The following is a 24381-nucleotide window of genomic DNA, read 5'->3' on the forward strand; positions in this document are numbered from 1 at the left end:
ACGTGAGACAGCAAAAATACTCCCCTAGAAATCCAGATTGTGGGATTCGGAATAAGGTAAGAGCCTATTATACCATAACAGCGTGTGACTGTGTAATCTAGGACAGTTTATTGTGAATATAACCAGGTCCCAAATCCACTTATGCTGAAACAGTAGGCCAGTGCAGGCCAGGAACACAGGAGAGCCACCCAAGCCCCGTAGTATATCACAGAACGGATGTGGGACCTGTGAGTCTGCAGGACAACAAACCAAGGAGAGATATCTATGTTAGTCATATTTTTCAATGTGGTAGAAGTGTGAAAGCTGTGCCGCCAGGTAATAAGATCCGAAGTCTGGAACAGCAAGACCTCTCAGAGCAGTAGGCTTTTGGAGAGTTTTCCACGATAATTTATGTCTGTTAGCCCCCATACATAAAAGATTGTACTAGGGTATCTATGGTTTTAAAGTATCTAAATAGAATATATACAGGGGAGTGCCAGATTTTGGGCAATAGTATAATTTTTACCTGACCCAACCGGTCCATCACTCCCACCAGTAATCTAGCCCATGTCTGTGTTTTACATTTAATCAGTTGAAGGCGAGGCTCCACGTTCAGCTGGATAAAATCTGCTATGGATCTAGATACTTGAATTCCTAGATGTTAAAAAGTACTGACCAGGGACAGTGTAGCCTGTTCTACCGATGGAGATAATACATCTATAGGAAGGATTTGGGATTTATCCCTGTTTACTTTAACTCCCGAAAACTTGCCAAAGTTCTCTGCAGGGCTGTTAGTAAGGAGGGGCCAGAGTGAGCTAAATATAAAATCCTATTGTCAGCATAGAGCCCCACCTTCTCCACCAAAGATCCAGAGCACTATTTATGTATACCAGGATGATTCCTTAGTGACATTGTCAAGGGCTCGACCGCCGAAGTGTACAGTAAGGGCAAGATAGGGTAACCCTCCTCCTGGGAGACTGCTGGGAAAAGCTAACCTTAGATGTATAAACTTCACTAAAGAAGGCTGCAAATTCCCTAGTAATTGCTTCGAGGTCCATAGGATCACCTGTCATGACAGAGTTTAATGTGATAACAACCGGTGGTCTGAAATCCAAATGGGCCAAATAGGCCAGCAGTTTACCTGGGCGCTCTCCATGCTCAAAGATTTTTTGCCTACTGAAGAACAGTTTGTGACTGGCCCTCTCATAACACATCTGGTCAACCACTCTGGTATGAAGTTTCAATCTTGCCAATAATGCCGGTGAAGGTGAGTTCACATATTGTTCCTCCAGAGTGGTTAACTGAGTGGTGGCCTGGAGATAGGTAAATTTTAAGGATCTTTTAAATCTAGAAATATGTTCCATGAGCAATAATTGGGCATGTTTTTTGAATGCTTCCCAAACCACTAATGGAGTAGCTGTGTCAGAATTGGATTCAAAGAAAAGCTTGGCATGTTGAGTTCGACATGCAGTACTGCCTGTCAAATGTGCCCATTGAAGTCAATGGGGCTGGGCCACAACCATGTGCCACATGCAGCTATGGTAGTTCAGTGTAAAATCACCATTGGGTTGGAAAAAATTCCCCATGAGATAAAAAAAAAGAGGCGTGCAGGAGGGAGCAGTATCGCCATTTTGAACGCCTGTAAGGTGACTTTCAGCCACAGTTTTCAAAGCGATCCCACACAGATAGCTTTTTAGAGGGTGTTAAAGTAAGCTGCCCATGTGAAAGAGACCTTACCTCTTATTTGCCAGGATAAAATTCCCATGCTCCAAGAGTCCACCCTTAGACCAGTCTTCGACCAGTGTGTCCGATAATTTCCCACTTCTAAAGTTACATATTTAATTGGACACTTGATATAGGCTAACATGACATGAAGCAGATGGCCCTGGCTCGGGACTTTATGAATGAGGCATTTCCTGGTGTACATAAATTTAATTTTATGACTTCCTGTGGTAGCACACCTGCTGGCCTAATCTTGAAGCAGACTGTGTGCGTCTATTGAGACACACACACACACACAGCGTGGCTCAGCTTTGGCCCCCGGTCCCTCTCACAGCATTTTATTGACAGCAGCAGGTGCCAATGCTGCTGTGTCTGAGCCTGTGAGTGGGGGGAGAGCACCAGCGCTGCTGCAGATAGGCACAGCACTGGATCTATACAGGACTTGGATAGATATTTAGGGAAGGGGGTTTGGGAACAACAGCTAGTGGAATGATTTTTACTTTAATGCAGGTAATGCATTAAGGTTAAAAAAAACAAAAAACCTTTTAGCTTTAGAACCACCTTCATTTGGAGACATTATTGACAGGACATTTTAAGCTGATCTTCCTTTTTTTTCTTTTTTTTTTTTTAAACACAATGGGAGAGATTTACTAAAACCGGAGAGTGCAAAATCTGGATAGAAACCAATCAGCTTCCAGGTTTTATTGTTAAAGCCTGACTGAACAAGCTGAAGTTAGAAACGAATTGGCTACCATGCACAGCTGCACCTGATTCTGAGTGCTCCAGTTTTAGTAAATATCCCCCAAAGCATACATATATATATAACCGTTTGCCAATAATATTGCAGCCTGTATATTCGCTAAAATGTCACAAATACTTTACATAAAATACTTAGTTGTAACAATCTCTGGCTGCCTGCTTTTTTTTTTTTTTTTTTTATGGACGCTGTTTTTAAAATATATTTGGCATTACTTTACATGATTATCATTTAAGATGAATCGCACTGTTTTTCAATATTTTAGGTAAGTTTTAATTTGAAGATAATTTTTTTTTCTTCTCAGCGATCCTGTGGCCGCGGTACCTCTACACCTGCAGATAACTACTTGCTTGCTCGAAGGCGAACCCTTCAAGTAGTCGTGAGTTCTTTGCTCACAGAAGCTGGTTTTGAAAGTTCAGAAAAAGCAGCTGTGGAAACAATGACTGAGATGCTACAGAGTTGTGAGTATGATTCAAGGGTTTTAGAAATGCATCAAAAGAAGAGTCAATATGGCTCCTATTTTCCAGTGATGCATGGAGCATCATGGACTCCTTGTTCAACTGTTATGAGAGAAATGTGATACTTTGGGAAGTCATTTTCTATGTATACTTCCAGAGCTCTGCGTGTAACATGTTGCAGTACATTCTTTATTCTCATTTGCTTTGCATAGAATATACAATACTTAATTTGTGTGGTTCTGTGATTCAATGTTTAGGGAATCTAAGGCTAGGTTCACATTAGTGTGAGCTGAGGGAAGGGATGTAATTGCACACCTTTCAGCATCCGCAGAAAAAAATGTGATGCAGTTTAGGAGACGTGTGGTGGTACCACTAATCCTAATGGCATCCCCACCCACTGGAGACTGCTCTGCACTACATGGTTTCCCTGCAGCCACGTCTTAAAAGGTGCAAGAACGTTTTCCCTGCACTTTCAGTAGGTACAGCAGCCCATTCAAATGAAAAAGCTGCTGTGCCCAAGCAAATGCGGCTGTGGGGAAAACATGTAGATGTGAATCAGGCCTAAGACCATCTTGTAGAAACCGAACAACGTAAAGCAGTTTGGGTATTTTAAAAAGCCAGAACTAAATTCTGTCAATCAACATTAAAGTGTAACTAAAGGCAAATTTTTTCTGGCTCTTCATCTGTCCTGTCTGCTGTCACGGATTTGGGTTTCCGAGGAAGCCTTCAAGCTTGCTCTACAGATCAGGTAGTCCCTGTTGTAATGCTTCACCCTGCTTAGGTGACTGGAGTGGTTTTGACTCCCAGTTCTTGAGGCATTCTACTTTCTGGAGCACCTCCATCTTGGGGATTACCATCTGGTGCCTTGGAAGAAATGGTTCCTTCTAGCTTGGGTGCTCTCACCTTTACTAAGTTTTCTTCTTCGGACTTCGTAGGACACACTCTAGGTTTTACAGTGCTTTTACCCCTGGGACAAAACGGGAGTGTCCCCCTTGCAACAGGGGATTTGCCTGGCCCCTGTGCTTGATGATGTGAAAATCAACAGCCTCACTCAAGCTGTCCTTCCTAAGGACATTGCCTTGGAAAGAGTGGAGGAGAGGTTTTGAGGTGTACCTCAGATCATTACTGGAAGGCTCAGTGCCCCCTGGATTGTCCGCAGGTCGAGTAGCTTCCTGCTACAGATAACTTAGGCCCTTTCCACACGTGGTGGACTCTGTTGGAGTCCATCTACTTAGCGGGAATCTGTCAGCTGATCCCAACTGAGCAGGTTGAAGACTGGCCCATGTCCGCTCCGTTTATCCAGAAGTGAGAACAAACATAGTCCGCTCTCGTCTATGGACGGTCGGATGTAAATGGACCACCTATCTACATCGGATTCGCCAGATGCATGGGGAAAAGATCCCCATCCGTCTGTTCTTAGCGGATAGAATCAGATCGGATGTCAGCAGGTGTACACGGATACATGTCCGTTTTTAAACCTGCAGCTTCATAGGGAAAGACTGGAGGGTCCAGTTGTATCCGCCCGAAAAACTGACAGGCAAACCCCGATCGTTTCACTAGTATGAAAGGGGCCTTACTGCTGGGGGCAGAGTATGTCCAGAGAATCTTTAACCTGAGAACTGGTCCTCCTTCTTTTGGCTAATTTTTTTAATGTATACCTGACAAAAATTAAATTTATTTAAAAGAAAAAGAAGAATGGGCAACATCCAAAGCAAGTTAAAGAAAAATATCTTTAGGCATAAGAGATTGTCAAACCAGCACATCTTTCATAATAATACTGATTTAATGATTCAATTTCCACAGATCTGACAGAGATTGGACGCAGTGCCAAATCATTCTGTGAACACACAGCACGTACGCAGCCTACTTTACCAGATGTAGTTGTCACCCTTATAGAAATGGGTAAGTGGTGCTGAGTAATTCTTAAAATAATAATAATAATATATTAATAATAATATATAAATCTAACTATATAATTGTGATTTGTACTTCTACTAACAAAGTGAATATTCCCAGGTTTTAATGTGGACACGTTGCCTGCATATGCCAAGCGTTCCCAAAGGATGGTGATAACCGCACGTAAGTTTTTATGTAATTTTTTGGAGTGCATCCATGTTTCTATATCATTCAGAATAAGAAGGCTTAAATATCAACATTTTATTGTTTTGTAAGTTTTCATTTTGAAACATAAATGTTTCCTGGGGCATTGTTTCGTCTGCAACAGCTCACTGTCATCCTCCCTAGATGAGCTTGCCCTTCTCACTACACGCAGAATCAGACCCCGACCCTTACAACCCTGGCAAACAGACGACACCAGAAGTCTCAGGAAACACAGCCATGATCTTGAGTGTCTGTGGCAGAAGACCGAGTCCCAGTGTCAGGTCACCTGTGGCCAGGTGACAACTGCACCCTGTTGGAGGCAGGGGTGCACTGCAAGGTAGTGAACCCAATAGCTGACTGCTGCGGATGGACAAAAACGTGAGCCCAAGATTCCCCAGGGCGCGGAGTCTAAGACCCAGCAGGTGTTCACCAGAGCCTCTAGTGCTGAGGATGGACTTCGCTGCAGCTGGGCCCAGGTCGCGGCCCCTGGGGTCCCCCGGATCACGCTCCGTAGGGAGAGAGGGGAAGCAGCCACTCAGGACACAAGGAATAGTGAAGGGTAAGCCAAGGTTGGGGCAAGGCAGAGGAGGGTAACCAAGGGACAGGCCAAAGGTCAGGGTTACAGGCATACAGGAATAGTCAGAGACGAGCCAAGGTCGGTACACAGAAAGGTAGATGAAGCACACGGCATAGAGGAACACAAACTAACAAACACTGTTGAACAGCAAAGCAGACATGCAGTGCACTGGTTAATATAGACTTCCTGGAATGGCCTGGGGTGGAGCCAAACATGGAGGAGAGATGATAAAAAGCAGCCAGAAGGAGAGTCTGGCCTCTAATGCAGACATGAGGAGAAGGTAAGCTGCCAGACACTATTGCATGTCCATGACACCCAGAAAGACTTCAACCAATATAGATCTGCCCTCCTAAAATACTATTCCTGCCGTCACACTGCCAAAGCTATTTTATCACGCTCATTAACACATTATCATCCAGCCTCTGTCAACTTCTCTGACTTTAAAGGCCCGTACACACGTAGCGATTGTCGGACGTAAATATTCGGCCACCGTCCGATCGGCCGATTGTCGGCTTGTTAGTATGATGCTTCCGACAACCGACTGCGACTTTTCGGCCGAACAGAATCTGATGTGCATGCTTTAAAATTTTTGTTGGCCAACACCAGAACGGCCGATTGTTCCTCAGTCAGTACAGAATTCGGCCGACAAACAGCAGATGAGCAAGACTGGGCATGCTCAGAGAAGAAAAAACACACGGAAAGTTAACCATCACATGACATCACTTCTGCAGTCGGTTGTTGTTGGCCGACAAAATTCGTGTGCAGTCTTTAGCACTTTTCAACCTACACGACAGCACCGGACAAAAGACGGCCGATCGTTCGGCCGACAATCGGTGCGTGTGTACGGGCCTTAACACTACTCTGTCTTCCACTGCCTCCACGCTCTTACTCACTCACTGCCCAGGAAATCGCTAATCACTTCCAAAATAAGATTGATACAATTTCGTGAGGAGATCTCCAATGTGCATAAACTTCCCCCACTCAACACCCCCTCAACACTTATGTCCACAGGTACAATCATTTCTTCCCTCATTCAACCCTGCTAGTATTAACAAGGTTGTTGAACTATTTTCGAACACCCATCTAACCACCTGCCCCCTGGATCCTGCTCCCTCGCAAATGCTACGCCACACTCTCTAACTTACATTTTCAATCTCCCCCTCTCTTCTGGAATCTTCCCCAACTCTCTAAAACATGCGCTAGTCACCCCTATCCTTATAAAGCTCTCGTTGGAAATGTAAAGATGAAATCAGGGCGGCTAAAATAGAACACGAGAGACATATAGCGGAGGAGAGCAAAAAGAACCCCAAGAAGTTCTTTAAGTATATAAACAGTAAGAAAGCCAGGCCAGAGCACATTGGCCCCATAAAAGATGATAAAGGAAAAATGGCCACTGAGGACAGAGAAAAGGCGGAAGTGTTAAATAATTTCTTTTCTTCAGTCTTCACAAAGGAATCGGGGGGCTACACGAAACCCGCTTGTAAGGCCAAACTAAATAATACACCTCAGGAAGTGCCGCCATGGCTAACAGAGGATAGACTTAGAGCTAAACTAGAGAAACTTAACATAAATAAATCCCCGGGACCGGATGGCTTGCACCCGAGGGTTCTTAATGAGCTCAGCCAGGTGATTGCCAGACCATTATTCTTGATCTTTAAGGATAGTTTACAGACGGGTATGGTGCCAGCTGATTGGAAAAAAGCCAACGTGGTACCAATATTTAAAAAGGGGCCGAGATATATCCCGGGTAACTATAGGCCGGTCAGCCTAACATCAGTAGTCTGCAAAATTTTGGAGGGGATGATAAGGGACCACATACAAGAATACAAGACTTTAGTAATGAAAATGGTATTATAAGTAGAAATCAGCATGGATTCATGAAAAATCGTTCGTGCCAAACCAATCTGTTAACCTTCTACGATGAAGTGAGCTGCCACCTAGATAAAGGTAAGCCTGTGGATGTGGTGTATCTGGACTTCGCAAAGGCCTTTGACACCGTTCCTCACAAACGCTTACTGTACAAACTAAGGAAGGTAGGTATGGATCATAAGGTGAGTACCTGGATAGAGACCTGGCTCCAGGGGAGAGTCCAGAGGGTGGTGATTAATGGGGAGTACTCGGATTGGGCGGGTGTGGAAAGTGGGGTCCCCCAGGGTTCTGTCCTGGGACCAATCCTGTTTAATTTATTCATAAATGATCTAGAGGAGGGGATATCTAGTACAATCTCAGTATTTGCAGATGATACTAAATTAGGCATGCCAATATCTTCTATGCAGGATGTGGAAATCTTGCAAGCAGACCTGAACAAAATAACGGGGTGGGCAACCACATGGCAGATGAGGTTTAATGTAGAAAAATGTAAAGTAATGCACTTGGGTGCCAGAAACCAGAAAGCAAGCTATTCACTAGGGGGTGAACCTCTGGGTGAGTCTAGGATGGAAAAGGACTTGGGGGTACTGGTAGACAACAGGCTTGGCAGTGGCATGCAATGCCAAGCCGCCGCAAGCAAAGCCAACAGAATACTGGGATGTATAAAAAGGGGGATTCACTCCAGAAATAAAGAGATTATTCTCCCGCTCTACAAGACTCTGGTCCGGCCACATCTGGAGTATGCTGTCCAGTTCTGGGCACCGGTCCGCAGGAAGGATGTGCTGGAACTGGAGAAAGTCCAGAGGAGGGCAACAAAAATAATTAGGGGAATGGAGGACATCGGCTATGAGGAAAGACTACAAGCACTGAACCTATTCTCTCTGGAGAAGAGACGATTGAGGGGGGATATGATATCAATGTACAAATACTGTACTGGCGACCCTAGCATAAGGAACAAACTATTCAGAGAAAGGGAATACAATAAGACACGTGGCCACTCACTAAAACTTGAGGAAAGGCGGTTTAACCTTAAAGTGCGTAAGGGGTTCTTCACTGTAAGAGCGGTAAGGATGTGGAATTCTCTTCCACAAGCAGTCGTATCAGCGGGGAGCATAGATAGTTTCAAAAAACTATTAGATGTACACCTTAAAGACCACAACATACAGGGGTACACAATGTACGGTTAAAAGCAAACACACACGCATCATGGGTTGAACTGGATGGACTTGTGTCTTTTTTCAACCTCACTAACTATGTAACTATGTAACTATGTTGGACCCCACCAATCTTAACAACCTACGTCCCATCTCCTTACCCTCCTCCTTCTCCAAACTCCTTGAAAGACTTGTCTACAACCGACTGAGCGACCATCTGACTATAAACAGATTTCTTGATCCCCTTCAGTCTGGATTTTGCCCTCAACACTCCACCCATACTGCTCTCCTTAAAGTCACAAACGACCTACTAACAGCAAAAACCAACGGACACTATTCTGTACTACTTTTCCTGGACCTCTCTGCTGCCTTTGATATTGTGGACCACCCCCTCCTCCTCAAAAAAGTCTACTCCTTTGGTCTCTGACTGTACTCTTCGCTGGTTCTTGTCCTACCTATCCCACTGCTCCTTCAGTGTCACAACACTACTTCCTCCTCTTCCTTTCCCTGTCAGTGTCCCCCAAGGTTCTGTTCTTGGACCTCTCCTTTCCTCAATCTACACCTCTGCCCTGGGTCAGTTGTTTGCCTCCAATGGCTTTCAATTTCATCTCTATGCTGAGGACACCCAAATCTACCTCTCCACCCCCCAACTCATGCCATCTGTCTCCTCACGCATCACCAACTTACTAACAGACATATCAGCCTGGATTTCACATCACTTCCTCAAACTCTACCTATCCAAAACAGAGCTCATGATTTTTACTCCCCTACGTGCCACTTCCCCTGATTTCTCTGTCAAGATCAACGGCACAACTATCAACCCGTACCCCCATGCCAAGGTCTTGGGTCTAATCCTGGACTCTGAACTATTCTTTCGGCCTCACATCCAAACGCTGTCCAAAGCTTGTCGTCTCAACCTCTGCAACATCTCCAAGATACACTCCTTCCTAACCAATGTCACCACAAAGGTTCTAATCCACTCTCTGGTCATCTCTCGCCTCAACTACATCTACAACCTGGAAAGGAGCTTGGACTTTACCCATCAGGCGCTGGCAGGGGTAAGCATAGAGGAGGGAGGAATGGAGGAGACGCAAGCAGCAGAGGTACGCAGCTGGGTGACTGTTAGGAATGTTAGGGGGAGGAGTGTCAGGGAGGCCAGTCCTGATTTGATAGACCCCAACATGTTTGCCGAGTTGCAGGTTGAGGGGGATATCAACTCAGGGGTGGCAGTGCTGGAGCATGCGCCCTCCCCCAGCTGCCAGGGGGGGGGTCGGCTCCAGGAAGAAGGGGGGCCGTAACTCAGGAAAGGTTAGAAAGGTTGTGGTAGTGGGGGACTCAATTATCAAGAGGACAGAGAGGGCAATCTGTAAAAAAGATCTCGTGAACCGAACAGTATGTTGTTTACCGGGCGCCCGCGTTCGGCATATCGCAGATCTGGCAGACAGATTGTTGTGCGGGGCTGGGGATGACCCAGCGGTCATGGTGCATGTGGGCACTAATGACAAAGTTAAAGGTAGGTGGAGGATCCTTAAGAACGATTTCAGGGACTTAGGTAATAGATTGAGGAAAAGGACCTCCAAGGTGGTTTTCTCTGAAATACTGCCTGTACCTCGAGCCACACAGGGGAGGCAGAAGGAGATTAGGGAACTTAACAAGTGGCTGAGGAACTGGTGTAGGAAGGAGGGGTTTGGGTTCCTGGAGAACTGGGCTGACTTCTCAGTCGGCTACCGGCTCTTTAGTAAGGATGGGCTGCACCTTAATGGGGGCGGTACAGCTCTTTTGGGGAGAAAGATGGCCACCAAGTTGGAGGAGCTTTTAAACTAGGAGACGGGGGGGAGGGCTCAGAAGTAGAGTCAGTTAGGAGGGAGCAAAGGACTGAAGGCAGCTGTAGGGTCAGCAGCGACAGTAGGTCCACAACGTCTATTGGTAGGTCTGTGCGGGAGAACCGCAGACCAAACCGGAATAAACATAACCAATCACGTTTAACTTCCGTAAAACTAAGAGGGGTATATGCTAATGCCAGGAGCCTAGCTAATAAAATGGATGAGTTGGAAATGTTAGTACATGAGGAGGACATAGACCTAGTGGGAATAACGGAGACTTGGTTCGACCCCTCACATGACTGGCTGGCAAATATCCAAGGGTATTCAGTGTACCGGAAGGACAGGGTAGGAAAAAGAGGGGGAGGGGTATGTCTATACGTCAAGAATAATGTAAGGGTGATGGAGAGGAGTGACATTACGGAAGGGATGAGTATGGAGTTAGAATCCGTGTGGGTAGAACTCCATAGGGAAGGAGAAAAGGGAAAAGTAATTGTGGGGGTTTGCTATAGGCCACCTAAACATGGGGAGGAGGTAGAGCTGGAATTTTTAGCACTTTTGGGTAAAGTGGCAAAGCTAGGATCAGTCATCATATTGGGGGACTTCAATTATCCCGACATTGACTGGGGAGAGGGGACTACACACTCACATAAGGGCCGTCAATTCACGGAAACCTTACAGGATAATTACATGTCACAGTTGGTGGATTCCCCTACCAGAGAAAACACAATCCTGGATCTATTGATCACTAATGACCCAGACCTAATCTCGGAGGTAGGAGTCCAGGACAACCTGGGCTCTAGCGATCACAGGATGATCACATTTAGCGTAAATAACAATATAGCAAGGCAAGTGGGGAACATAAGAACCCTTAACTTCAGAAGGGCAAACTTTCCAAAATTGTACTTGTTGATGGAAAGGGTAAACTGGGACCAAACCCTGGGATCACTGACCACAGAGGAAAAATGGGAATGGTTTAGGAACATATTAAGCAAAGGCATCTTGCAGTGCATTCCTATGGGAAATAAATTTAGAAGGGACAAAGCCAAACCTGGCTGGCTAAACCGGAGCGTTAAAAAACTTATTAGGGGAAAAAAATTGGCCTTCAGGAAATATAAATCAGAGGGCACAGTATTGGCTTTCGACCAATACAAGGAGGCAAATAGGAAGTGTAAACACAAAATCAAGATGGCTAAAATAGACTTTGAGAGACAAATAGCGGAGGATAGCAAAAAAAACCCAAAGAAATTCTTTAAGTATATCAACAGCAAAAAAACTAGGGCAGAGCATATTGCACACATAATTAACAATGATGGGAGGATGGTTACAGAGGACACTGAAAAAGCAACCGTACTGAATGCCTTTTTCTCATCAGTCTTTACACAGGAATCGGAGGGGTACACTGACCATGACTGTATAGTTAGTAGTAATACACAGGACTTGCCACTATGGCTAACAGAGGGGGAAATCAGGGAAAGGCTGGATAAACTCAACACAAACAAATCACCAGGCCCGGATGGCGTACATCCGAGAGTACTCAAGGAACTCAGTAAGGTTATATCCAGACCACTGTTCCTGATCTTTGCGGACAGTATTAGGACAGGAGATGTACCAGGGGAGTGGAGGAAAGCTAACGTGATTCCGATATTCAAAAAGGGTCAGAGGCATATACCGGGAAACTATAGGCCTGTCAGTCTGACATCAGTAGTATGTAAACTTCTGGAGGGGATGATAAGGGACTATATCGTAGAGTTTGCTAAGAACAACAGCATCATCAGTAGTAACCAGCACGGGTTTACAAATGGGCGTTCTTGTCAAACCAATCTCTTAACATTCTACGAGGAGGTGAGCTGTGAGCTAGATAGGGGCAGACCAGTGGATGTGGTGTACCTAGATTTTGCTAAGGCGTTTGATACAGTTCCCCATAAACGCTTAATTTATAAAATAAGGTCTGCAGGTATCGACAGCAGGGTTTGCTCTTGGATACGGAACTGGCTAAAAGGGCGTATCCAAAGGGTGGTAATAAACAGCACATACTCAGACTGGTCTGAGGTAGTAAGCGGGGTCCCCCAAGGCTCAGTCCTAGGACCAACTTTGTTCAATTTATTCATAAACAGCATTGAGGACAGGATCAGTAGTTCAATATCAGTTTTTGCAGATGACACAAAATTAGGCAGGACAATAACAGCACAGCATGAAGCAGATATCCTACAGAATGACCTGGACAAAATAACGGAGTGGGCAAAGACATGGCAAATGAGGTTTAACGTGGAGAAATGTAAGGTTTTACACTTGGGGACTAGAAACATAAAAGCACAATACACGTTAGGAGGGGAACCCTTGGGAGAATCAAAAATGGAGAAGGATCTGGGAGTCTTGGTTGATGATAGACTAGGCAACAGCATGCAATGTCAAGCGGCAGCTGCCAAGGCTAGCAGAATATTAGCATGCATAAAGAAAGGGATGTATTCCAGAGATAAAACTATAATCCTTCCACTTTATAAAACTCTGGTCCGACCTCATCTGGAGTATTCGGTCCAGTTCTGGTCACCAGTCCTCAGAAGGGATGTGTTGGAGCTGGAGAGAGTCCAGAGAAGGGCAACTAAACTAATTAGGGGATTGGAGGACCTTGATTATGAGGAGCGTCTGCAATCGCTTGATTTATTCTCCCTGGAGAAGAGACGCCTGAGGGGGGACATGATAGCAATTTTTAAATATCTAAATGGGGATCTAGGCTTAGAAAAAAAGCTGTTCAGTCGAAGGAATTGCATGAGAACTCGGGGGCATACAATGCGATTAGAGGAGAAGCGTTTTAACCTCAGGCAACGTGGGGGGTTCTTTACTGTTAGGGCTACAAGATTGTGGAATTCTCTACCACATGAGGTGGTTTCTGCGGGTAGTATGGTGGCTTTCAAAAGACTCTTAGACGTACATCTCAAGGATCAGAACATTCAGGGGTATGCAAGATGATTACAGCCACACACATCTACACAGGTTGAACTGGATGGACTTTTGTCTTTATTCAACCTCACCAACTATGTAACTATGTAACTACTGCAATTCCCTCCATATTGGCTTAGATTATATGAATAATTAGAGCCCACGCTAGGTGAATAAAAGTGACTGAAATATATGTGAATAAACAATGCAGCTGCTGTTCACCAAGTAAAAACTCTACCAAAAAGAAACACAGCGCTTGCAAATTACATAAATGGTTAATAAAAAAAATATAAATAATTGAAAGTGCACTACTGCTTAAATTTAAAATATTGAGTGCAATACTTATAAGGTGCTAGTAGTGCTAAAAAAGTCCAATATATTGTGCAATACAGTAAGAAGGTGCTGGTGATACTGTAAAAAAGTGCTGAGGTGCTCCAAAACAATAACCAGTGCCAAGTGTCTCAATCCCCTTCTGGGACCCTACTCACCAGAAGCGATGGACCCTCTCTTTAGGGTCAAAAAAAGCTTGCTCCCTGTTGTTGCGACCCCTTATGGATGGTTACTCTGGGCAACAAAGGCGATAAATCCTCTCGCTGGGGATCAAACAGACCTAGGACCAGTGTGTATCCACAAGAGTCTTCTCCAAACTGGCACTCTCTTACTGCGGGCCCTTATAAATAGTATCCCTGGGCAGCTCCAAAGAAATGAACAATCCACATAGTGAAGCCCGTAAAATCAGTATTTTATTCCCACAACAAATATTACTTACAGTGTATTAAAAATATAGCTGCGTATATAGAAAGAACAGTCCCGCTGTACACTGCAGGTTGGTTCTGGGAACGCCGCTTTACCTCTAAATAGGCTTTCCCCCCTTCAGTCCATCATGAATGCTGCTGCCATGCTCATCCACCTTATAAACCGCTCGGTGTCTGCTACCCCTCTCTGCCAATCCCTACAATGGCTGCCACTCAACCAACAAATTAAATTCAAGATACTAACAGTAACTTACAAAGCCATCCACAACCTGGCCCCCAGCTGCATCACTAACCTGGTCTCAAAATACCAACCAAATCATCCTCTCCGACCCTCCCAAGACCTCCTGCTCTCTAGCTCCCTTGTCACCTCATCCCATGCTTTCCTCCAGGTTTTCTTCCGAGCCTCTCCCATCCTCTGGAATGCTCTACCCCAATCTGTCCAACTATCTCCTCCTTTGTCTACTTCAAGACAATCCCTGAAAACTCAGAGAAGCCTATCTGGCCCCCACCTAACAACTGTACATTTATTTTCTCCCACAGTTCTTACCTCCTTTTTTTTTTATCTCTTAACCCTCCTTATTGGACTGTAAGCTCTAACGAGCAGGGCCCCCTGATTTCTACTGTATTAAAGTGTATTGTATTTGTACCGTCTACCCTCAAATTGTAAAGCGCTGTGTAAACTGTCAGCGCTATATAAATCTTGTATTATAATAATAATAATTGTTTTAACATTAATATGATAACATTTGAAGCATTTCAGTATTCCGTTAGATTGCTCGTAAAAATCAGTGGCAGTATTGCTGTTGCCATTTGTATTTTGATTAAACTGATCATCCTTTTATTTCCACCAACATTTATAATTAATTTGAGAATAGTTAGTATTTTTTGAATATTTACATGTTTGTGTTTTTAATAAGCTCCCAAAGAACCACAGGCAGCCTTCTGAAGAATCCTGTTTGAAAAACTTGCATTACTTTCAATACAACATACAAGGCAATGTTTACCCTTCCCTTTTTTTTTTTTTCTTTTTACTTTTACTGCATTGTCTAATGGAGTCTTCACGTGATTTCTGGTGAGGAGACATGCTGCTTTTTTCCACACCTCTCCATTGTATTGTTGTGTGAATGGGGTACATAGTAAACAATCGTTTTTTTTGTGCCCTTGCGGAGACTTATGTTGATTAGGTGAAGAAAAATGCAAGTGTTTGTATACTCAAGATTTTCTTTTTAGTTTTGGATAGAATAGGGAAAGGTTAAAGCCTCTACCTCCTATCAGTCTATTTTTGTGCAGTCTGTGCCCCATTGGAAACATTTTCCTAGACTTCCTGTCCTGGAGATGCAACAGAAAGAGAGAGAGAGAGAAATACGCTCCTAGACAGTTGTTACAGCTGACAAAGGTCCTCCGTTAAAGATTTCCCCATTCTTGCTGTTCTGTTGACTACTCAAAATGTTGGATTTTTTTTTTTACTTTCACTCCTGGTGACATTGGGCATCAGGACAAATAGAATGGGTATATCTGCCTGAAGGTGATACAGACCTAAATGAAAACATGAAAGGAGTTCTGACCGCTCACCACTTTATCCTAAACTAAAATAAAAGATGACCAGTTGCTCATGCATTGTTTTTTTATTTGCAGCCCCTGTGACAAATCATCCTGTTGCCCCAAAAGCTTTAAGTGCAGGGCAGAACAAGCCACATCCCGCACACATTCCAGGTCACCTCCCAGAATTCCCGGATCCCCACACTTACATCAAGACGCCGGTAGGAGCATAAATAACATTTATTATTCTTTATTAATTACAAGCCAGTATAGCACAGCACTGTTTATTGGATAAATCACATAAATATGACACGAGGAGAAGAGGGCCCATCAAAATGAACATGCACTATTCAAAGGTGGGTTTTGAGGAACTGTTTAAACCTATCCTAGGTTAAGTGAGTGTCGTATGACATATAAAAGAATTGCAAGGAACAATGGCTGCTCAATAGAAAAATTGCAGTTCAAACCAGAACTGAGGTGAGGGCACAGACATTGCATTCGTATTTTGAAGGCAAAGCATGGGAACCCGAATTTCAGTTTCTCTGGAATCCAGTAAAGAAACTGGCCGAGAGGACCTCCAGAAAGAGTGGTTTTAGGTGTAAATAAGTCCTGCAGGGAAATTAATGATAGGTTGTAGGGATAAAGGTCTTTGTGGAAGACCAGGCATGAGGGATTATAATGGTATGCACTTTAGAGTTATGACGGTATGGCATTTAAAGATGTTGTGCAAGTGGCAGGAATGGATGGTCTTCTGAATGTGTGGAAAAATGAAAGAGGAAGTAAACTTCCATCTTTAAGTTTTACCTTTTAGGTAAGCCTATATTAAGTAGTGATCGACCGATATAGTTATTTAAATGCCGATACCGATATTTTGGTCATCGGATATCGGTATGTAAAAATTTTTTTTATTTGTTTTTATTTTTTTCTAAAGGTACTCTTGTGGAGGTATCTGGGGGTCTAAAAGACCCCAAACCCCTCCTCTGCACCGAAAAACAGTTTTGAATGCTGTCAGTTTTTTTAATTCGGCGCAGAGTACCCGGAAGTGATGTCATGACATCACTTCCGTTTTTTTTTACATGGAGACGCTGTACACCGGGTCTTCAGCAGCGGAGGCGGTGGAGGTAGGATGCCCGGGTCTCCCAGTGGGACGGGAGACCCGGGCGAGCCATGGAAGGCGGCGGGAGGGGGGGGGGACATCCCTTCCCGCTCCTTGTAATGACAGCCGAGCGGCTTCTCAGCCGCATCGGTTGTCATTACAAGTCAGCCGACCGTCGGCTATGGACGCCGGAACCGGGGTGATGCCTCTAGCTTCAGGCATCACCCCGGTATAAGCACTTTTCCTAAATATCGGCAATATCGGTAAATCCAAAAGCCGATTCCGATATATCGAGCAAAGTGCATATCGGCCGATAATCGGTCGATCCCTAATATTAAGGCTTACTTATAAGGTAGTGTAAATATCTCCTAAACATGCACCGTTTAGGAGATATTTACTGTGCTAGCAGCCAGTTACATCACTAGTGCATGCGCTCTGAATGAACGGCCACTTGTTCCATTTCTTCAGAGCAATGTGCCGTCACTGGCGGGAGCGATGTCCTCGTGGCTCCAGCCAGTCACAGAGCCGGAACCGCGAGCCTGAAAGGAAGACTGGGTATAGATGGACACCGTCTCCAGTGATGACATACTAGCACATTATGTTTTTTGCCTTGCAGATAAGGGGGAAAAAAGTGCAGCGGTTTACAACCGCTTTAATGGGGCCAGGCAGAAAGCTAGGGATAGTTCAAATGACAGTATTATTTACAGTACCTCTTTGGCATCCACATAGAGATGTCGAAGCATCTAGGTATGCTTGTTAGGACAGAAGTGGCCCATACTTTAGTCTAATTGTATAACCTGTGTTAGATTTACCAACAACTATGTAGTATAAGGGCCTGTATGACTGGATGAAAAAACTTGTTGGTTTTTTATGTGGTCATTTTGCTATACAGATGTTGGTACATCTAAAGATGATAGAGATTGCTCAGTCATTTTGTAAGATATGTGGTCATCTAAAGGGAGATGAGGGTAAACAGGTTTTGGGTGTTGTCTGCATACTGATGGTATTGAATGGCATAGAAATAGATAAGTGTGGTTTAGGTAGAGAAAAGTATTGAGTGAAGGGTATAGTAGATAAGGGACTATTGAAGCAGACCATGGAGGATTATATATGTATGAGGGCACAATTCCCAAAACTCATTGTTTGGCACTGCCAGGTGGTGACTATCCGAAACAAAAAGAAATGCTTTTTTAGGTCAGCTTTCGTTTTGAGGATATAGTGAGACACTTTTTGTTGGGTTTCAGTTGTGAGTATGCGCGGTGAAGAGGTCAAGAAATGAGTTAGGTGTGACAAAAAGGATCAGGTTAGCCTGTTAGAGAAGAGCAAGTCAAGCAGTTTGGATACACATAGGAGAACAGAAATGAGACTGTAGATATAGATACAGAATAGAAAAGTATTAATTTAAATTTTATTCTTCTATTTCTACTGTTCAATGTTTGTCTATGTTAAACAAGAGATTTGTTAGTGTGTTAATTGTATAACAAAATAGAATATATACGTATTGATAATGATTGTTAATAATTTGTGATTTCTGGGAGAAATGTGAAAAATTACTTAAAGCAGAGCTCTAGGGTTAACTCAGACAAACATGAAATACAGATGTGAACTGCCCTATTTGCCAAAGAATTTGTAATTTTGCCCAGCCCTTTTATGATTCATACACCTTTGCCAGACAAAACAGCTAGGAGACGACACCACTTCCCTTTCAAATGTTTTTTTAGGGCCAATTCACACTGCAGTGACGGACATTTTACCACATGGTTAAACGTCTGTCACCAGAGGGACACATAGGACACCATTGTTTTCTTTGTGTCCCAGTCACACTGCAATGCAGCCTAGTGCTGCATTTTATCGCAGCGCACTGGCCCCAATCGCAGAGCAATGTCAGGGAGCGCATTGTGCTGCCGAATTAAGTGTACGTTTTGTATACTTCAAATAAAGATTTATAAAAAAAAAGGGGGACGGTGCAGTGAGCTGGCGCTGAATCACTCCAGCTGCTCTGTGATTTGACTGAGGACCAGTGTGAATTTGCCCTTATTGTTTTTAAGCTGTATGTAAACCTTAAATCTAATTTATAAATATGTTAGGCATCATGCCTCACTGTACATGGTTTTTCGAAGCAAATTATTTTATTGTAAATCTGTTGCAAAGTTTTTAACCTGGAGATCCTGCCAAAAACAGAGCTTCCTTTTGCAAGTTTGCAACAACACCAAACTATTGCCTCTCAACTAGCAGCATAAGGGCCAACTTAAAGCAGAGTTCTGGCCAAAAAATTTTTGGGGATAAAAATACCCCTAGGACAGTCAGGGCTAGTGCATTTAAGCAACGATAGCCTCTGAACTGTCCCCTGCTTAGTGTACCTGTAAGAAGAAAAACTTACCTTGAAAATTTCTTGTCCAGTGCTGCCATCTGCGGTGTGGTCAGCTGAAGCTGTAGCGTCCCTCTTCGTGTCCCTCTTCCTGGATGTCGGAGTCCCAGAATGCCATGCTCGTCACTTCCGGGGCAGGCGTGTCATCCCGCAGCTGGTTCTGCGCATGCCCAGAAGCTGTTCTAATTATTTTAGCAGGGAATGACGTGCCTGCGCCGGAAGTGACGAGGGACACCGGTGCAGGCGCATTGACTCCTGGGATTAATGACGCTCATCTCCCAGGAGTCAATTCAATGGAGGAAGTGACGTCGGGGCCTGCGGCTGCATAAGGACAAAGAGGAAAGAAGGCAAGTTAATTTTCATTAAAAATAAGGTAAGTGAAACAAAAAAAACATTATAATTATCCAATTCTTTTTGATTCTTTTTCTGGTTTTTTTAATCTGACTGTGTAAAGTGAAAAAATAGGGTGGAACTCCGCTTTAAGGAGCACTCGCAGCAGGTTTACAATGCTGCTGCTAATTGTTAGGCAATGGCTTAGCATTGTCAGCCTACAGGGGAAAGTGGGCTTCTGGGATCTCCTTGAGGTGTCGGAATTAGAGATGCTGTTGCAGGCTATAATGTTGGAGGCAGTTCCATTGAAGGGAGACTGCCCATGGGAGACATAGAAGAAAAGTTTACAGTCTTTTACTCTTACTGCAGACCTGCAGAGAACCAGTGGGAGATTACCAGGTCCTTCGAGAGAAGGCAGCATCTCAACGTAGAGATGTGGAAAGAGCACTAACGCGATTTATGGCGAAGACCGGCGAAACCCAGAGTCTTTTCAAGGATGACACCAGCATTTTCCCACGTAAGACAGCAATTTTATTTAAAGTGCTGTGTAAGCCAACCAGCTCTTTGTATTTTTGTAATAATTGCTTTTCATTTATTTTACTTGCTCGCTGATTATATGCTTTCAAGGAAATAACCATTATTATAATTTCCTTCCTTGCCAGTGATTGCTGCTCGCCCTTTGTCCATCCCATATTTGAATGCCCTTCTCCCATCAGAATTAGAGCTGCAGCAAGTAGAAGAGACTGATTCTTCTGAACAAGATGACCAGACTGATACAGAAAACCTTTCTATGCATTTACAGGCGGTATTGTATTTAAGGATCTTATTTGTGGCTTTCTTGAATATATCTTTCTTTTGCTTTCCTTGATGCCATAGATTTCTGTTTTAGTTTCCATTATACAGGTAGTTGCCTAAATTCAGCATCTAGAGCAGAGATACGTATGATGAATGTATGCTTCAATGTGGAAGATTCTCACCAGTACAGGGTTGTTTTTGGACTCTTAAGTTTGTTAGTGGTAGCAGAGTGTTGTTAGCCTTCAACAAAGGCAGACGTTTTTAGATTCAGGTTGATGCCATGTATTGGCCAACTAAATAGAATGTAATGCAAGCTTTTGAAGTGGAGGTAGATTAAGAGGACCACAGGTGGGACACAGGTTTCCTTTTTGAGTCTGTTTGTAATTCAGAAGTTTGGTTTTAGGTATAGCGACTGCATTTCTTATCTGAATGTCGATTGTTGCGGGCTTGTATACTTGCTTTAGGGGCTGTCAGAATGCTGGGAGAGATTCCCCTCCTATTTTGCAGACAGCCTCAAACCTAAACCACCTTATTGTGTGGAGCTCGCAGAACAAGTCATAAGTGCATATCCCCATGCTATAGCAGAAAAGGTATGAGACTGTCCTGCGCACACACATAAATGCCATCTGTTCTGTAATCTCCTCTGCTGTGTGTGAACACTGAAACGCTCAGCTCTGAGCATTTCTGGGTTCAGCGCTGTCAAAATCCCATCTGAAAACCTGCCACACAGCAGATCAAGCATAGCCTGTGCTTGATTAGCTGGAGTAGAGGTCAGGGAACACATTTTGGGTCCAAAAGACCCTTGATGTCTCTATAGGGAGAATCCGTCACTTTTCCAATTCTGTCACAAATTATGAGGCTTATTGGCTCCCTTTTAATAGCAAAAAAAGTGAAGTGCAAAAAAAATTGTGTTTTTAAATTTAAAATAAAATAAAAATTAAAAAAAAATGAAAAGCACCCACATCGCCTGCCTTACACATACGAATAAGAATGCAAAGGTATGTGTAAGCACACACATGTATGTAAACTATTGCACCACAAATGTTGTATATCCTTGCGCGTGCCAAAATGAGAGCAATGATTCTAGGTCCCTTATTTATGGTCAACTCAAAACTGATGAGCTGTAAAGGCATTTAAAGCGTCGCACATTGATCATTTTAAATACAATCATTTTTCACCCTTTCGCAGGCGTATACATTTTTGAGGTTTGACGAATTTGGTAACTATTTACTCAACACTGCCACCTGTTTTATTTTGTACAAACAAATGGGGATTAAATTGTGTTTGTGTGTACTAAAATACACTTTAGCATTTTTTTTGTCCTGAAAATATAGAATTGATATACAGTTTTGCAAAGATCATACATCTCTTTATTCTACAGGGCTTCTGCCATCAGAAAATATGTAATGTGCTGGGGGGGGGGGGGGGGGTTTAAGTAGTTTTATAGCCAAAAATGCAGGTTTTAATGTGTGTGAAAAATAAAAAAACAATTGCTGCAGATGGGAACTGGTTAAATAGACATTGTTACCTTGCCCAATTGTGACAGTGTCTTTGTAGAGATGCCCCTCAGACCCACTGATGCCTCCTTTCTCTGTCAGAGTTGGTACTAAAATCTCCAGTGTCAGATACTAGGGGGAGCAGTGACGACACATTATATTTTTAAAAAATGCTTCCAAAAGATAGCCATGTCTGTCAACACACAAAGATGTTTAACCGCTTCCGATCACCCAACGTACATATACTGTGGCAGGGTAGCCCTTCAGCGGGAAATCACATACCTGTACGTCATTTTGATTTCCGGGTCTGGGACACGCATGCACACAGTGGGAGCCAATCAGTGGGTCCAGCAGACTTGATGTTCGTCGGTACCCGGCGATTGTTCCCAAGCGAGACAGAACAGCGGTCTGCCTATGTAAGTAAACAAGGCAGATCACTGTTCTGTCAGATGGGAAGATGGAGATCCTGTGTTTCTGCGAAGCAGGAACACAGATCTTTTTCTTCCCTCAGTCAAATCACCCCCCACAAAGTTAGCAAGCACTCCCAGGGAACCTATTTAACCCTTTTATCGTCCCTGATGTTAACCCCTTCCCTGCCAGTGTCATTAGTACAGTGACAGTGCATTTTTTTAGCACTGATCACTGTATTGGTGTCACTGGTTCCCAAAAAGTGTCACTCAGTGTCAGATTTGTCCGCTACAAGGTCGCAGTCCCACTAAAATTGCTGATCAGAAAAAATTGCTGAAAGAAAAAAGAATTCCCTAAAATATATCCCATAGTTTGTAGATGCTGTAACGTTTGTGCAAACCAATCAATATACTGGTATGGTATTGGTACTGGTATTTTTTTTCCCAAAAACATGTAGCAGAATACATATTGGCCTAAACTGATGAAGAAATTTGATTTTTTTTTTTTTCATTTTTTTTTATTTGATAGGTTTTATAGCAAAAAGTAAAACATTTATTTTTTTTAAAATTGTTGATTTTTTTTTGTTTATAGCGCAAAAAATAAAAAATGCAGTTGTGATCAAATACCACCAAAAGAAAGCTCTGTTTGTGGGGAAAAAAAGGACATCAATTTATTTTGGTACAGCATTGCTTGACTGCGCAATTGGCCACATCGCAGTGTTGCATCGCAAAAAATGGCATGGCCATGAAGGGGGTGAACCTTCTGGAGCTGAAGTGGTTAATGTTCTTGTCCATACTTGCATATGCCACATAATTTGCTTCACGTTATTTTTCTTCCTTTCTCTTTTTGTGAAATTTAATTTTCAAATTGTGTTAATTTCTAAATTGATCATTTTTAAATTAGTTTAATGTGTTTAATTTTTTTTTTCTATCTTAATAGGATGATCCTGGAGAAGAGAAGGAAAATTCATCGGTTCTTCAGCACAGCTCACTGAAAGGTGGTGAAGAAACCTTGATTGATAATCCCTATTTACGACCTGTGAAAAAGCCAAAGCTGAGGCGAAAAAAATGACTCTCCTGTGGTCAAGGGGAATGCTAGAAATCAGGGCATGCTTTACACACAGTCTATGTGATGTGACACTGGAAGGATATAATGTTGTTTTCCTCAGAATTTCTCAATACCTTTAACATGGCTGGTTGGGCTGCTCACATTGATTAAAGACATGTCATGGACCGTTGGGATGTTGTTGAAGTATTAAGATGCCTTTGCAGCAAACAAATCCCAGTGAAAGGCTAAAAATCCAATTGCCCAGCTTCACTTAGGACTGACCCCAGCACTGTATTTTTGTTTATGAAGAGTCTGGCTGGTGTCCAAAGAAGCAATGTCTATCAAATTCCAAAAAAAAAAAAGGCACAGTATTCAATGTGTCAGTTTTCATAATTTTAAAAGCTTTCTGTGTTACTTTAATATGAGCTTTTTTGCAGAATTGTAAAAAAAGGGTATTAAATTGGCCAATTTAAAAAGACCATATCATGTGGTAACATTTTATAATTCAAACACATAACTGTAAATAAGAGAAGAAGTAATGACATAGTGATGGTCAGAAGAAGGAAGCAGTGAGAGCTGTGGGGGTCACTGGGGATAGACACTCATGGAAGTGTCAGTTTTCACGTTGTAGGTTAACAATTTGCTACAACTGAGTAGTGTGGGGGCAGAAAAGTTAAGTGTATCCTCTTCTTTGCAGGTATGTGTTTCGATGAAAAAAAATGTATAATGTGACAAGGTCTCTTTAATGTAGTGTAATGAGGCCATTTTTTTTTTTTTTTTTTAAGAGAAGCCACGAAGAAACTAATTTGTAAAAAATAAAAACATCCTCAAGATAAAAATATTCTTGTTTTTCTACTCAGCCCAATTTCTTCCTCTGATCCTAAAGCATATATCAATCCTAACAATGAACTTGTCTTATTTGCTAATTTTTGCTCTATTATATACTTTTCAAAATTGTTTTTATTTTTATCTGAGAAGTGCATAAAAATATACGTTGACTTTTATAGAAAATCACAGCTGTATTGTGTCCTGTTCACTCTTCCTGTGTTTGGAACCTAATTGGCCCTCTCACTTCTAATTTTGGACTACAGAATAATTACTCCCTACAGTGAGGGGAAAAAATAATTGAATACCTTGCTGATCTTGTACTTTTGCTCACGGACAAAGAAAT

The 24381-nt window shown here is 43.0% G+C and overlaps 1 protein-coding gene across 1 annotated transcript in view; it reads left to right on the forward strand.

Annotated features, from left to right (window-relative positions):
* The window catches only part of TAF8 (TATA-box binding protein associated factor 8), a 40874-nt gene extending 16880 nt beyond the window's left edge, over positions 1–23994 (forward strand). Inside the window, exons 2-8 of the mRNA XM_082244368.1 lie at positions 2763–2919; positions 4720–4818; positions 4933–4995; positions 15767–15891; positions 19834–19981; positions 20127–20269; positions 23103–23994. Of these exons, the coding sequence (XP_082100494.1) occupies positions 2763–2919; positions 4720–4818; positions 4933–4995; positions 15767–15891; positions 19834–19981; positions 20127–20269; positions 23103–23234 (867 nt within the window). The 3' untranslated portion in view covers positions 23235–23994. The remainder of the gene's footprint in view (positions 1–2762; positions 2920–4719; positions 4819–4932; positions 4996–15766; positions 15892–19833; positions 19982–20126; positions 20270–23102) is intronic.
* Positions 23995–24381: the final 387 nt, after the last annotated feature.

This window comes from Pelophylax lessonae (assembly GCF_965119305.1).
Source record: "Pelophylax lessonae genome assembly, chromosome: 2".
Taxonomy (NCBI): Eukaryota; Metazoa; Chordata; class Amphibia; order Anura; family Ranidae; genus Pelophylax; species Pelophylax lessonae.